The sequence below is a fragment of the Lissotriton helveticus genome, chromosome 5_1 (assembly GCF_964261635.1).
Source record: "Lissotriton helveticus chromosome 5_1, aLisHel1.1, whole genome shotgun sequence".
In the NCBI taxonomy this organism is placed as follows: Eukaryota; Metazoa; Chordata; class Amphibia; order Caudata; family Salamandridae; genus Lissotriton; species Lissotriton helveticus.
The window spans coordinates 31,445,438-31,462,617 of record NC_136065.1 but is presented as its reverse complement, the minus strand read 5'-3'; the positions used below and the strand labels follow the sequence as shown (position 1 = coordinate 31,462,617).

The following is a 17,180-nucleotide window of genomic DNA, read 5'->3' as shown; positions in this document are numbered from 1 at the left end:
GTGGAGGGTTGTGCTCCTCTGCTGTGTCACTAGTATAAAGGTAGAGGGACGTGCTCCTGTGATGTGCCACTAGTATACAGGAAGAGGGTTGTGCTCCTGTATTTGTCACTAGTATACAGGAAGAGGGTTGTGCTCCTGTAAGTGTCACTAGTATACAGGTAGATGGTTGTGCTCTTGTGCTGTGTCACTAATATACAGGTAGAGGGACGTGCTCCTGTGATGTGCCACTAGTATACAGGAAGAGGGTTGTGCTCCTGTATGTGTCACTAGTATACAGGAAGAGGGTTGTGCTCCTGTAAGTGTCACTAGTATACAGGTACAGGGTTGTGCTCTTGTGCTGTGTCACTAATATACAGGTAGAGGGTTGTGCTCCTGTATGTGATACTATTATAGAGGTGGAGTGTTGTGCTCCTCTGCTGTGTCACTAGCATTACAGGTAGAGGGTTGTGCTCCTGTATGTGTTACTAGTATATAGGTGGAGTGTTGTGCTCCTCTGCTGTGTCACTAGTATACAGGTAGAGGGTTGTGTTTCTGTACGTGTCACTAGTATATAGGTAGAGGGGCGTGCTCTTGTGCTGTGTCACTAGTATAAAGGTAGAGGGACATGCTCCTATGCATGTCTCTAATATACAGGTAGAGGGTTATGCTCCTGTATGTGTAACTACTACACAGGTAGCTGATCGTGCTCCTGTGATGGGCCACTAGTAAACAGGTAAAGGGTTGTGTTCCTGTATGTGTCACTAATATACAGGTAGAGGGTTGTGATCTTGTGCTGTATCACTAGTATACAGGTAGAGGGTTGTGCTCCTGTATGTGTCACTACTATACAGTGGAGGGTTGTGCTCCTGTATGTGTCACTAATATACAGGTAGAGGGACTTGCTCCTGTGATGTGCCACTAGTATACAGGTAGAGGGTTGTGCTCCTGTATGTGTCACTAGTATATAGGAGGAGTGTTGTGCTCCTCTGCTGTGTCACTAGTATACAGGTAGAGGGATGTGCTCCTATGCCGTGTCACTAGTATACAGGTACAGAGGTCTGTTCCTGTGCTGTCTCACTAGTATACATGTGGAGGGTTGTGCTCCTGTATGTGTCACTAGTATACAGGTGGAAGGTTGTGCTCCTCTGCTGTGTCACTAGTATACAGGTAGAGGAGTGTGCTCCTTTGATGTGCCACCAGTATACATGTAGAGGGTTGTGCTCCTGTATGCTACTATAAGGAATATTCCCCCTTGACCTCTACAATTCTAGTGATATACCTCCAACACTTTTACTTTTATACTTTAGTACATAGTGGCAACATAACCATTTTTTTGGGATTTATACTTTTATTATTTTTTTATTATTTAGTTATATTTTATAGTACAAAATTTGTCATTTATCAATTTGTCATCTCAGTTTATACATTTCCAAAAACACATAATATAAAACACATAGTACTACACTGCAATCAATAAAAAACCATTCCATGCAGAGAAAGCAGATTCAAAAAAGATAACATTCTTACAAATCCATACACCATACTCTCATCATACATACTACATTCACTCCCAATTCTGCGTCTGAGGGATCGCAGGTTGAAGTGCGAATTTATACGCAAGGTCGACGCGTTTCGGCGGTATAAAACCACCTTCCTCAGGACCTTTCTTGCAGAATACACAGATATTCCAAACGATATTTTATAACCCCTGCATGGTCGGGTATCTGTAACGAAAAATGACATACATTTGCTTCACTTATTCCTACTAATTCATGGTAATTCTACAACAATATAATAAATTGCGTTGTCCTATGTACACCAAAAAGAACCAGCTTATTTACACATTTAATTATTTAATTACTTTATCTCTTGTGAGGTAGGACCCGAACCAGCAATGCCACATCACCTTGTTGCTCTAATCATGGACAAAAAACCTTCTTATCAATTAAGACAAGCACATCATTAAACCTATATGAGTGGTTTCAAAAAAAGGAGATTTTTCCATACACGTGCTCGTCAACTATGCCATTCTCAGAGATAGCTCACGAGGTAAAGACTATTTTCTATATGTGCAATTATTACCACATTTCTATTTATAAAGACTGACACCTAGGGAAAGTTAGACAAAGTCTTAACATATGGTGTACCTTCAGTTTTTCAATGGTCTCGCACCCGGTTACGATCGCAAATCCAGAGCTTTTTGAGATAATATTCTTAAGAGTTCCTGTATCAGAGCAAAAACAATTTTTCTCACTTGTCTTCTATATTGAAACTTTATAAAGGAGTTTATTCTTTTATTCGCGTTCAGGGCGCTTACAATTCTATCGGGCAGCGATCCTTCGAATAGTTACAGATGCGAAGGCTTGTTGTCTTCCTTTTAGTTTAAAACCGGTGTTTGTCTGCAAAAACCAAAACAGAGAGACCCGGTCTAAACGGAACCTAACGCAGTAAAGTGCTTAGATATTTAACATGCACTAACGATAATATTACTGACCTTATTTTCGGCTTCTTTAAAACCCTCCAGGAAAGGGACTTCTAACAACGGAAGTTTTACACGAAGTAAATCGTAACCGAGTTCTTCCAAATTTTAGTACGTGGAGAAGTAATTTATCGTAGGCTGAAATAGACGATAAGACATAATCGTCAAACACGAACGTTCAAAATTTTAATTATCTTTTAAACTACTCTCTTGAGTTTAACCTATTACACAATGCTGGCCCCACCTATGCTGTACTTACTTTTGTATATTTCTCGTAGCCTCGGTATACATCCAGTCAGTGTAACTACGTAACGCTCCGGTAGCCTGGAGTATTACTGATCTACTTCAGTTATTTAAATGGTGTTTTCGCGCCACGAAAACAGTCACATGGTCGAAACCATGGCGGCCATTATTCAGTGGTGTTCAATTGTGTTTACCACTCTTCTGTCGGCTCCATGTCGTCACTGAAAGCGCCACAGCCACAATCACGTGATCGCAAAACAGGACAGCCATTACTGAATGGTGTTCTTGATCGATGTTTACCACTGTAATATCTTATGTTTATCTCTCTTATTGTTATGTCCTTATTTACCATATCCATACATTACAGTTTCAGTAAGGACATTATTTCAGTATTGGTGGCAAATTTTTAGGAAAAAGGAGAGATATACAAAAAAATAAATACAGCAATATATCCTGTTTATTATTCCAGATTTACAAGAATTTATTCACTCAGATTTAATATCTTTTGAATGCTATTCTCGGGGGGATTATGATCGAATTTATAAGAGTGCCATTTATTTATCAAAGGAAACCAAAATTCAGTATTTGGACAAAAGTGGAAATCTCCTGCATCACTTTTGTATAATATAATAATATGGACATCATGATCAATATCTCTCAACTCCTTTCTCAGTACGTATTTAAGATGTTTATTTTACCCGTGGGAATTATTCTGTTACATACCAAGATATATTTTCGTTGAGGCCCCTTCTGACACTATCAAAGTAAAAAATCCAAAAACATTCTCGCTTTTTCCTAGTTCTTTCAGGTAGTTCACCTTTCCTGCATTGAATTTTTTCAAGAATACACCATTTTAATTCTGACTCGTTGTGATTTTGATCTATACAATGTTGAGTCAGAGGTGATGTCAACTTGTTCGTTCTTACTGACGATTTATGTTCGCTAAATCTTAGCCTGAATTCGCGCCCTGTCTCACCTATGTATGCCAACCCACATGGGCATACAATATAATAGACAATATTTTTACTCCGACAATTTGTAAATGATCTTAGAATAATCGTTTTGTCATTGTGTTGGAGATTATTGCCTATAATCGCGGAGTTACAGGCATGACAGTTGCCACATCTGTGATTGCCACGAATCGTGTCTCCATTAGTCAGAGTTGTTTGTTTCTCTACTGGGACAGTTTTCCGTCTGGTATGAACCAGACGATCTCTCAAATTCTGGTTGTGTCGGTATGTTACCAATGGTTTCTCTAGATTCATTTCGCTTTCAACTTCCAAGATTCTCCAGTTTTTATTAATTATGTTTTTAATCTTGTAATTGAGTGTTGAATGATTTAAAACACATACAATTTTGTCTTGACTCTTATTGCTCTTATTTTTCAGCAAAGCATCTCTGTCATAATATCTCGCCCTTTTAAAAGCTTGGCGAACTAGGCGATGGGGGTAACCCCTTTCTATTAGTCTTTCCTTTAGAGATTTGCTGTGGTTGTCATAGTCTAAGAGGGATGTACAATTTCGTCGAATACGAAGGAATTCCCCAAAGGGGATGGAGTCCTTCTGACAATGGGGATGAAAGCTCTCAAACTGGAGAATGGTGTTCTTCGCCGTTGGCTTTCGAAAAAGACTTACTTTTAGAGCACCATCCTTCACTTCAATCGTGATGTCTAAGTATTCGACTCTTTCCTGGCTGTGGTTAGAGGTAAATTTAAGATTTACATCACTAGCATTTAGCCAGAGAATGAACTCTTCCAATTGTGTGGTCTCGCCATGCCAAATAAAAAAAATGTCATCGATAAAACGTCTCCAAACGGAGACGTTCTCGAAAAAGGGGGCATTTGGGTTAAAAATGTTTTTCCTCTCCCACTCACCCATGTAGGTGTTCGCCACCGACGGCGCACAAGAAGCGCCCATGCTTGTGCCCTTTATTTGTTTGTAAAGATTTCCCTCAAACTCAAAAAAATTATTCAGAAGCACAGTTTCTAAGCATTGGATGATAAATTCATCTGGTCTGTTTTGGGGGTATCTCTGTAGCAATGCAGTCACCGCTTGTAACGCCTGACATTGAGGGATGTTGGTATACAACGCCTCAATGTCAAGCGTCACAAGGATGTTGATCGTAGGATCAAATGCCAGGCCCTCAATTTTATTTATCATGTCACCTGTGTCTTTCACAAATGACTCATATTTCTGAGTTAAGGGACATAAAAATTTATCTACATATTTAGATAATGGTTCGGTGTTAGAACCAATGGTAGATATAATGGGACGTAGGGGTGGATCAATTTCATTTTTATGGGTCTTTGGAAGACCATACATGACTGGAGTAATAGGACAGACTTTATTCAAGAATTGCAGTTCCTTATCACATATGTATCCATTAGTGAAGGCTTCTTGTGTCATTTCACCAATTGACCCATTTAGTCTAAGTAATTCTCTGGTGGTTGCAGGTCTATAATGTTCTATGTTTGATAACATCTCTCTCATTTTGTTATCATAGTCTACTCTATCAAACACCAAGATACCACCACCTTTATCACAAGGTTTTATTACCAAATTCATGTTATTCCCAAGGTCCCTGAGTGCCAGGTTTTCCTGTTTCGTAAGGTTGTATTTAAACCTCTCTGGTCTAGTTAACCCCTTAATTGCTGCCGTCGGCCAACGGTCGTCACGGCCACTACCTCCCCAGTGCTGCGCACGACCGTTGGACGTCCATTCAGCACTAGTTCCAATGGACAGCGCAGCACTGGGGAGGTTTATTTACAAGCTCTAAAGGGGTTAAAAGTCTATTAACATCTGACTCCTGTATGTGTCACTAGTATACAGGTAGAGGGTTGTGCTCTTGTGCTGTGTCACAAATTTACAGGTAGAGGGTTGTGTTCCTCTGCTCCTGTGATGCGCCACTAGTAATACAGGTAGAGGGTTACGCTCCTGTATGTGTCACTAATATACAGGTAGAGGGTTGTGCTGTTGTGCTGTGTTACTAATATACAGGTAGAGGGTTGTGCTCCTCTACTCCTGTGATGTGCCACTAGTAATACAGGTAGAGGGTTGTGCTCCTGTATGTGTTACTAATATAGAGGTAGAGGGTTGTGCTCCTTTGATGTGCCACCAGTATACAGGTGGATGGTTTTTCTCCTGTATTTGTCACTAGTATATAGGAGGAGTGTTGTGCTCCTCTGCTGTGTCACTAGTATACAGGTAGAGGGACGTGCTCCTATGCTGTGTCACTAGTATACAGGTAGAGGGTTGTGCTCCTGTGATGTGCCACTAGTATATAGGTAGAGGGCAGTGCTTATGTATGTGCCACTACTATACAGGTAGAGGGTTGTGTTCCTGTATGTGTCGCTAGTATACAGGTGGATGGTTGTGCTACTCTGCTGTGTCACTAGTATACAGTGGAGGGTTGATACACGAGACTGGATTATGGGAATGCCCTCTCCCTCGGTCGCCCTGATTTTCTCAATAGACTCCAGGCGGTTGAATTTGGCAGCTAGACTGCTACTCAGACTCCCACCTAGGTCTCACATGTCCTTTCATCTAAGGGCCTCCACTTAATCCCTATAAAAAGAAGAGTGTTTTTAAGGCCATGGTCTTAATGCATAAGGCTCATCAGGACTTACACGGCGCGGGCGTGGTTTACCTCAGAGACAGGATCAGTGAATACATCCCTGTGCGTACCCTTCGTTCATCCACTACCACGAATCAATCGTCTTTGAGTAGGCGTGAGATTATTTTCTTACCTGAGACCACTCAACTGGAACAAAATTCCAGCAGACCTCCATTTGGTCAGTAATATTACTGCCTTCAAGAGGAAACTGAAGACATGCCTCTTCAGGCAGTCAAGTTAGGTTCCTTGGTCTGTTGTCCTTAGCCTGAGTGCCGGGACACTCTGCTGAGTAGCCGCGCGCTTTACAAATCAGGTTAACATAACATAATATGACATTCATATCTCAGCAGGCTGCTGACACGGACCATGCACTACAAAGTAAGCCTCGATGGGAGGAGTGTTTTGGGGGATTTGACAGTTAAACAGTGGGGGATGGCACTGGAACATGTGAAGAGCGTTTCATGTAATGCCCGCCTGAGGTTTACGCAGTTTCATTATTTACATCAAACCTACTTTACACCGCAGCGGCTCCACAAGAGGTTCCCAGGTGTGGCCCCGCTGTGCCCGTGCTCCGGGCACCCAGAAGCTACTTTTTTAAACATGGTGTGAGATTGTCCGACACTAGCACACGTTTCGGTGCAAGTGATGGTACATATTTTGCATTTAATATGTGCTTACCTCCCGATCCTCTGCTCGAAAGAGTTTGCAAAACGGCCGAAACACACCAAACACTAAATGAAACTGGTAGACTTGGCCACGGCTCTATTTAAGTGCCAGATAGCAATGTCATGGAAGGCAGCACAGACCCCTCGGTGGAATGTGGGCTCCGAGTGGCACATAAATGGGCAGTAGCGGAGGCTGAGCCATGTCTCATGATATGCAGCTCCGAGGGGGTGGTGCTGCTGCCAGGCTCTGGGATATGCAAGTGCTTAAACTCCTTGACAAATTAGACACCCCTGCATAATCGTTGAGATGGCTCGGCGCCGATGCTGGCCTCGACTGTGTTAATAACTTTGTTACTTCCATTTGCTACATTATTGGTGCCGCTCGTAGGAGTTCCCTGCATGCTGGTTGCCTCGTAACTTTGCCGGGACTGCATCGGAGCGATTGGACGCTGTTTTCTCCTTGAACCTGCTGGGAAGGACCCTGTTGCGTGGTCAGAGCGCGGCACACCTGGACTGCGAGGACCAGCATACCTCTTGAGATCCACAGCTGGTGCCTCTTCCCGTGTGAGCCCCGCCCCTCCCTACCTGTGCATTTCAACCAAGGGCACACCACGCATCGCGGGACGCGCGCGGGACGGAGCCCGGGGCGAAGCCCGGGCAAAGGGCGGGCCGTTTGAGGACGGTAGAGACCGGGACCGGGCCACTCCCCTTGGTCGGACCATTTCACAATCCCATCCCCTACAATGTCCGAATCACACAGACGTCGGAATGTGTACCAGGGAAACAAAGAGCAAATCTTTGCTGGCTGCGGCAGGAGCCGCTAAAGGTACCATCGACAACTATTTCTTTAAAGCAGGATCACTTTTGATAGAGGATATTGCTGTGCTTGAGAGACGTATTTCCCAGGAAATTGACTGGGTAAGGAGATCATCAATGGGCCCACTGGCTCTAGCCAAGTCTCATGATGAAAGGCTAGAGGCCAACAACTCTACCAACGGGGCAACGGGGGTCAATCAGTCACTTACCAACCTAGACCTCACTAAGGAGGTCTTAAGTGATCTCGAGGACATGAGCCTAATGACCCTACCGACGTGCCAAATACCACAAACCCCACTTCCAACCTCTGGCCATGACTCGGCCATAGCCACCATTAGTGAGAAAGTCTCCGATCTTTTAAGGGGAGCCAGGGAAGGAGCTATCCAAAAAAGGAAGAAAGGGGGGCAAACCAAGGGAGGGAGTAAGTCAAAAACTCCCAAGTCCAATCCCGTAACGGACGCTGTTAGATCCGGCGATACCAGCTCGGGCCATTCACCCGAGGATAGAGTAGTGGCCCCACCTATAGTCATTGCATCTACGGATACACCATCCCATTCCAATAATATCTCAATGGAATCCTCCAGCGAGGATATCACACTCGCAGATATAGATACACTCCTTAGGTCTCTTTTAAGCCCCCTAGAAGCACGCCTAATAAAGATTGAAGCTAGGCTGGTCAACATTGAAAAATCTACAGTCCAGCTAGCAGATAGCCTGAAATCAGAAAGCAAGGGAGCCAAAGGGGGGTTAGATCTAAAGCCTAAAAAGGGTGTTGAGCCAACAACCACGACAAAGAAAAACGGCCCAGCTAACTCTCAACACACGCAACACAAACCCAATCAAAATAAGATCCCTCAATCCTTGGCTAACGCAAACACGATCAACCCACCCACACAAACCCAGGCACCATCACTTTCACCCCCAAACACAATTACACATCCTAAAGATAATGCCATTACCTCCAAAAATCCACAGAGAGAGCCGCAACCCCCAGATAATATGCAAAATAATGCCCGCAAAATCAAACCTGTGAATTTACCACCTGAGGCGTCCCCCTACACAGTAATTCTAGTGGGGGTACCAGAGCTAAAACCCACCGCCATAGAGACGACCGCCTCCCTTGAGAACAAAGTTATCAACTGGCTGTCTATATACAGACCTCTCCCACAAGGTACAACTAGTGATATTCTTATGGTAAGACGGGCTACCTGGGTGGGAAACATGAAAAAAACAATCAGTGGCGACTGCGTCCTGGTTAGTTTCAGAGAACACAGGACAGCTTCCTACATCTGCAGTTGGGCCCCCGACGATCAAGGGAACCACATCCAGTCTCTCCCCCTCTCATTCTTTTACCCATCGAGTATGTATACATCAGAAGATCAGAGATGGGGGTATCATCAAGATATGGCGGGAGAATGGGAGAATAACTGTGGAGGGAGGAGGGACCCCTACCATCATAGGAGAATGGCGCCCGAGCATTTTCCCTCATATGGCGACGAGGAGGGCTGGGAGATTAGCACCAGGAGGGGGGGCGGATGGGGGGGAAGAATGAGAGGAGTTCCCAGGCCCTACAGAATCCATCAGCCAGTCTACCTTCCCACCTTCAACAGGTACAGCAGCCTTGAAATGGTTGATTGACAGCTCAAGTCCAAAGGTAGGGACCAGTACCATTCCTATTCCATAGATGGCAGTGAGGATAGAATCATCTCCCCTGAACAAGCCCCGGTTCCATGGGAACAGATAGCTGCTCCCAATGAGCTTGCACACTATCGAGATCCCGCCCACTATATAGCAGACACATCTGGTAATGGCAGGAATTTATGGGTTGCTCAGGGGGAATTGTTACAACATTTAAAGGCAAATTCGGGCACAAATGAGAATAACCAATCTGACATCGAGCCGCCATCCACAAGGGCTCCAACACTGAACCTGATCTCATGGAATGTAGCCGGGTTGGGCAATAAAATGGATTGTCAGGAATGGGCTTCCTTTATTAACTCAAAAAGCATTTGCCTGTTTCAGGAAACCTGGGCAAGAGAGGAGTACACGTGCCAGGGGTTTGCAGTATTTTCAAAACCTGCTAAATGGGGGGGTCGGGGTCGACCGTAGGGAGGGCTGGCAATTTGGGTAGCCTCCCAATTGGGTTGTCAGGTCAGATGCCTAACTGTGGATTCGGACGACATATTAGCCGTCCTGTTAGAATGGCCAAATTCCTCCAAACTGGCGATAATAAACGTCTATTCGAGACCAGTAGCCATAGCACGAGAATCGAATACTATCGAGGAACTCTCCGCTTTTCTGAGAGAAACTCCAAGGGAGCTCCATTATGTGGTTGGAGGGGACCTGAACTCGCATTACGAGCCATTGCCTGGCCTTCTTGATGGACCCTCCCTAGAGGAGGATTCAAGATGGCTGGTACCAGCCACGGTGGCACCCCCACCAAGAGCTTGGACCTCCCTTGCTCTGCAGATAACCGCCCTTACTCTCAATCATGGCCTTAGGGCCTGCAATGGGCGTACTAAATCAGATATGTCAAGCAAATGCACCTTTAATAAAGCAGGAAGTGAATCCAGATTGGATTACGTCCTAGTCCAATTGTCAAGCTGGTCACGAATTATCGATTTCAGGGTAATTGAAAGATTGGATAGTGACCATAACGCCCTGGAATTTGAATATGCCATGCCAGGTAACGAGGACATGGGACAGGACAAACGAAGGGCAAAGACAGGGCTACTCCTGGAGAATAATAGAAGGAGAGTAAGATGGGGAAAATTGGTCACAAGTGGCGTTAAGCTACCCAGGCTCTATGCCAGAATTATCCCAGTGCTGGAAAAGGCATTTGCCCTTAGCGAGGAACTTAGCAACGAAAAAAATAGAGAGCAACTATGGCGAACGCATGAAGATCTAATAAACACCATGGATTGAGATCTTTCTGTAAAGGGTGCAGGTAGAACTAGCGGGACACATAAGAAGACCTGGTATAATGCCACATGCCGGAACTCCAAACGAGAACTTCTACTCGCAATTAAGGCGTGTAGAAGCCGGGAGGAGATACAAGCCAGAAGACGGGCACATAAGAAACTGTTGGCAAACGCCAAGGCCAAATGGGACCAACAACACTGGGAGGAACTCTCTGGCGCATTAGCTACCAGAGACTCTCGTAAATTCTGGCGGGTAGTTAACAACGGATCAGAAGATCTCCCTTCGGCAATCGAATCCAATATTGCCCCGAGCATATGGCAAAACCACTTCCAGTCCTTATATGCATTAGAGGATGAGGCCCTCCCCCCCCCCCCCCCCTGCACTTTAGCGAGTGACTCGGAGGGTGAACCTTTCACTGAAAAAGAAGTTCGGGCAGCTATCGCGGGGTTATCAACAGGCAAAGCCCCGGGGCTGAATGGGGTGCCAGGCGACCTATTCAAACAGGAGCCAGGGGTATGGGCCCCCTATCTCCTGTTGATATTCAATGCGGTCCTTAAGGGAATGGAGGTCCCGGATACTTGGCTGGGTGCAGAGGTGGTTCCAATATTCAAAAAGGGATCTCCTCTGCTTCCAGCCAATTATCGTCCAATAAGCCTTATCGACGTATCACAGAAGCTCTTCGGTAGGCTTATACTGGACCGGTTGCAGAATTGGCTGGAGGAGACAGACACCCTGAGCCCATACCAGGCGGGATTCAGGAGGGGACTGGACTGGACTCCGATCAGCACCGAAGACACCGTCCGCACGATGAACTCCATCTACTCCGGATCTCCGACCGACCCCTGCCCTCACCACGTCTTCAACAAAGCCGACGCTGTCATCGCACCCCACCTGCGGGACATCATCAACACCTCATTCGACACCGCCACCTTCCCCGAGAGCTGGAAACACGCCGAACTCAGCGCTCTACTCAAGAAACCTACAGCAGACCCCACCGAACTCAAGAATTACCGCCCCATGTCTCTACTCCCGTTTCCAGCCAAAGTCATCGAAAAGACCGTCAACAAACAGCTGGCCGCCTTCCTCGAGACGAATGGATCCCTCGACCCATCGCAGTCTGGATTCCGTGCCAACCACAGCACCGAGACCGCCCTCATCGCCGCCACTGACGACATCCGAGCCCTGATGGACAACGGAGAAACAGCGGCCCTCATCCTCCTAGACCTCTCCGCGGCTTTCGACACGGTCTGCCACCGCACCCTAGTGCAGCGCCTCAGCAACGTCGGAATCCAGGAGAAGGCACTGGAATGGATCATCTCCTTCCTCGACGGAAGAACCCAAAGAGTCCGCCTACCACCGTACAAGTCAGAGGCCACCGAAGTCATCTGCGGCGTCCCTCAAGGATCCTCGCTGAGCCCGACTCTCTTCAACGTCTACATGAGCCCCCTCGCGGCCATCGCACGCCAACACAACCTCAACATAATCTCCTACGCCGACGACAACCAGCTGATCCTCTCCCTGACCAACGACCCCGCCGCCGCCAGAGCCAACCTGCACGAAGGGATGAAAGAGGTTGCCGAGTGGATGACGACGAGCCGCCTGAAACTGAACTCAGAGAAGACGGAGGTCCTCATCCTGGGCTCCTCGCCCTCCGCCTGGGACGACTCCTGGTGGCCCCCCGCCCTGGGCACCGCACCCAAACCGACGGACCACGCACGCAACCTGGGTTTCATCCTGGACTCCTCCCTCTCCATGACCAGGCAAGTCAACGCCGTCTCCTCGTCGTGCTTCAACACGCTGCGCATGCTTCGGAAGATCTTCTGGTGGATCCCCACAGAGACCAGGAAAACCGGCACCCAGGCCCTCGTCACCAGCCGACTGGACTACGGCAACGCACTCTACGCCGGAACCACCGCCAAGATCCAGAAGAGACTCCAGCGCATCCAGAACGCCTCAGCCAGACTCATCCTCGACATCCCACGACACAGCCACATCTCCGGACACCTTAGAGACCTGCACTGGCTCCCGGTCAACAAGAGAATCACCTTCCGCCTCCTTACCCACGCACACAAAGCTCTCCACGATCAAGGCCCGAGCTACCTCAACAACCGCATCAACTTCTACGCTCCCAAACGCCACCTCCGATCTGCCAGCCACGCCCTCGCCGCCGTCCCACGCATCCGCGAGCCACCACAGGAGGAAGGTCCTTCTCCTACATGGCCGCCAAGACCTGGAACTCCCTCCCGGCCGACCTGCGCCTGACCCAAGACCATCTCTCCTTCAGGAAGAAGCTCAAGACCTGGCTGTTCGAGCAGTAGCGGCACCCCCCCCCAAGCGCCTTGAGACCCTACGGGTAGGTAGTGCGCTCTATAAATGTCTTTGATTGATTGATTGAGGGGGGTGTCCACAATTGATCAAATATTCCGATTAAACCTTATTTACTGGAGGACCGCACTGATCGAGGGCGGCACTTTGTACACGGTTTTTGTGGATTTACGTGCCGCCTTTGATTTGGTGCCAAGATCAAAATTGTGGAAGGTAATGGAGGAGTTAGGCGTCCCGAAAGACATTCTCGCAATCCTGATGAAATTACATCAAAATAACTTCGCACGTGTCAGGTGCGGGAGAAGCGGCAACTTAACTGAAAGATTCCCCGTTCGCAGAGGGGTGAGACAGGGTTGTGTGCTTGCACCGACCCTGTTCTGCCTCTTTGTGAACGGGGTAATTGCGCACCTGACAAGGATTGCCAGCATTGACACCCCAAAACTGAGCGGCAGCAGGGTGCCCGCAATTATGTTTGCGGATAACACCCTGCTGCTGTCCAAATCCCCGATGGGCATACAGCGGGTGCTGTATGGTTTTCTGGAATTTTGTACAGAAAGGGGACTTGAAATCAACCCGCAGAAAACTAAATTCATGATCCTAAACCCTATGCCCTTTAAACGCCCCAACCCCTTGCTTGGTACAGTGCGCTTGGAAAGGGTTTACACAATTGAGTACCTGGGGATAACCCTAAACCAAAATCTAACGTGGGGGGCACACCGGACAAAAGCAAACATGAAACTGGCCCAGAGGGCGTGAGGCATTTCGAGAATTGCGAGTAAGTCACCATATCGCCCACTCAGCCCTGCAATCCAAATTTATAAAGCCCAGGCGTGGGGGGGAGTTACCTATGGGGGAGAGTTGTGGGGCCACATCCCGTTGCATAACTTGCTGACCACAGAAAATAAATTCCTCAGGCAGCTGACAGCCCTTCCCCCAAGCACTCCACTCCTGCCACTGAGACTGGACCTGTGTCTGAGGCCCATTACGGAGGAACTAGGGCTCAAACCACTAACTTTTTGGCGTCGTCTTTGGAGCAGCCAAGACCTCACCACCTATAGAACCGAGCTACAGGAATTTCTATCCCTGCCCAATGCCACCAAGACGCCTTGGTTAAACTACATCAAGAGAACTTGTGAGACCCTTGGACTACCAGAACTATGGTCAGACCCGGAAAGCACAAGCAATAGGATCCCGAGGAAAGCGCTGTCCAGAGCGTATTATGACAATATGCTTCTTCGAGCTCTTGATAGCACTCCCGAAGGATCCTTAACATACAATTTCATTAAAACTAAAGACTCATACAACCTCGAAAACGTTCTGGATGGCATGACCCCGGCTTTAACAAGAAAGCTATTCCTGCAGTGGAGGTACGGGACCCTTCCTCTCAGGTCTTTTACTAAAGCATGGTCCTGTCGGCCTGCCACAGAGACATGCCCTGCATGTGCCCACACAAAGGAGAACAATGTGCACGCGGTTTTCTTCTGTCGAGCCTACCAGAAAAGCAGGATACACTGGCTTGCCCCCCTCCTCAAAAACCTGGGATTCAGAACATTCCTACCCGCATACAGAGTTTTAAAGACTGATTTATCCCCGCCAATTGTGTTCGCTATGGCAACATTTTTAACTGCAATGTGGTATGCCCGCACCCGACTGATAAAGGGGGTCGGAGACTCTTGACAAACTTTCATCCCCTGACTAACTGGCACCTTTTTTTAAACTTTTTTAATCCCTAATGTATTTCATATTAATGACATATTGGTATTCCATATTTTAATTGATGTGGTAAATTTTGTATATCTTTTATGATCATGTGATCGAAATAAAGATTTGGAATTGGAACAACAGGTTTCCATGTACACTAATTCCACTTCTACATTGCTTGCTGATATATTGTCATACTACTGTTTCTAGTGTGAACGTAAATGCTGATATATTTATTTATATATATCTGTGATCTGCTGTTGTGATTGCCAAAAAAGAAATAATTTAAAACCATCATTACCTTTTCTAAATTACGAATGATATAGCTCACTGTTCATCCTAACATAAGGTTAAAAATATCAAGTGTCCATTAGGAAAAAAGTAAGAGCTGTAGAACAGAAAGAAGAGTTTTCACACTTATGAGAAAGTTTGTTTCTTTCCATTTCTCACAGATTTTGCTTCTCACTAGGCTGCACATTTTTGAAGGGCCGGGATTTAAACCCAGTGGTGTCAGGGACACACCCGAGGCCTTCGAGTCCACCTGTCTTAGCATACAGAAACACGGGATACTTCTCGGTGGCGTCAGAGATCAAATTTTATTGGCTGCAGCCAGTAACAGAGATCCTAGAAGTACAACACGGTGTATGTTCTCAGGAGACTGCTCAATCTTTACAAAGCAAGTCACTCCTTTTATACCAAATATTGCGCTTCAGGCAAACATTCTTCAGTTACAATTGACCAATCCCACGTAAGCACGACATAAAGCATTGCATGACGAACTCACATTTCATCGTCCAGCCCACCATCAGCAAAACCCAACATTCTTCCTCAGATAGATGGTCGGACCCCTAATAAAAATGGGAACCTCCTCATCGTAAACGAGCCATAAAGTAAGGAGCAGAAACAGGTGTGAGCAAGATAAGACATAGTTGTGTGTAATAAAAGGTTTACGATGTCCTGTGCTTTGATGCTTAATCTCGATCGGCTTCTGGGAAAGAAACTGGCCTAACAGGTTTAGCCTCAGGCAGGAGAGTCAGCTTCGCTCGGGTCATTCAAAAGTCAGCTCAAGGTGTACATGTACTAAAAGACTCGTTCGGCCGTGGTCATCGGCCTATGTGAGGGCAACCACAAAATGGCTGCCGTACACAAAATGGAACCCACGGATTTCAGAACGGAATCTCATATTTCATAGTGAATCCATCACTCGAACACGACAAAAACACTCGTACATATCACACTCGTCATTTGCGGTCTGCTGATACCAAGATCGTCACAATACGACGACCTTTATCGAACGGGTTCAGAATCTCGGAACCTCATTTTCATCCTGTTTTTTACATTCTACTCCCTTGTCTCCCTATGTTAATTACTGTCACTGGGATTGGTTGGTGTGCTGCAACGCCCATAATACAAACAAAATGCATAAATATAAAACAACTCATCTGCATATTGAGATGGGTTATTGACCTGTATGTGACACTGTAAGAAGTTAATGTAAAGTCAATTGTTTTTATGTTTGTATTGGGCTCCCTGCATAAAAGGGACAGTATAGAAATGTCTGTCTGTCTGTTGTGTGCCTGTCGGAGTGCATGGAGTCACTGTGCATTGACCCTGACAGAAGATCATGTGTGTTCCGCCGACACATGTAACACTGCGCGCAAAATATCAATAATCCACTTCCTTCTTTTGTTGTAGTTACCAAACAGTATCTCACCTTCAGGAGTTCCCATGCCGGCGCCACACACTTTTCTGTCTCCGTTATCAGGGCATTGAGCGAGGTGATTTGATTGGACAGTTTGGTGATATTTGCCTTTTCTACCCTGGTGATTTTCTTCTCCATATCCGCCAGTGTTTTATGTAGTGTTTGCTTATTTTCTTTCAGGAGTTGCTGCCGTTTTTTAAACTCAGATTCAACTTTCTGTTTCTCAATTCTTAACGTGTCCTGTGAGAACCAAAGAAAAGAGATATTAAAAAGCTTTCTACAAGCCATCCTTAGAGTGGGAGTCCAGAGGGAGGTGGAGAGGTTGATAGTTTCCTCAGAACGCTAGCGTGCTTTTCCTAATTTCTGACCTGCAACCTCTTACTACCTTCCCTTCTACCGTCTTCTGTCCTTCTCACACTCCTTCCCTCCCCCTTCCTTCCGACACCTCACGAACTGTAGAGACGTCAGAATTTGTGAAGCTGCAGAGACGCTCGATCCATGGAGAGAGTGGAAGGAAGAGAACCCACCGCAGGCAGAGACAGTCAAAGACCCAGAGACGGGCTGAGTGGAGAGACTGCTAAAATCAAGTGTGAGTCGATGTGACTGACAGGAGAGAATGTAAAAGAGGTGAAACCGGAACTTTCAGTCCTTGGGATGGAAGACACAAGATGCGGGGAGTGCGGGCTGCCCTGTGCTGCAAAGACATTGGCTGTGTTCGCCCAGGAGACGCTCAGGG

The 17,180-nt window shown here is 46.5% G+C and overlaps 1 protein-coding gene across 1 annotated transcript in view; it reads right to left on the bottom strand.

The window, feature by feature from the left end:
• LOC144752365 (uncharacterized) overlaps window positions 1-17,180 on the bottom strand; it is a 229,231-nt gene that overhangs the window by 59,227 nt on the left and 152,824 nt on the right. The window contains exon 3 of the mRNA XM_078640299.1: window positions 16,457-16,684. Coding sequence (XP_078496425.1) covers window positions 16,457-16,684 — 228 coding nt within the window. The remainder of the gene's footprint in view (window positions 1-16,456; window positions 16,685-17,180) is intronic.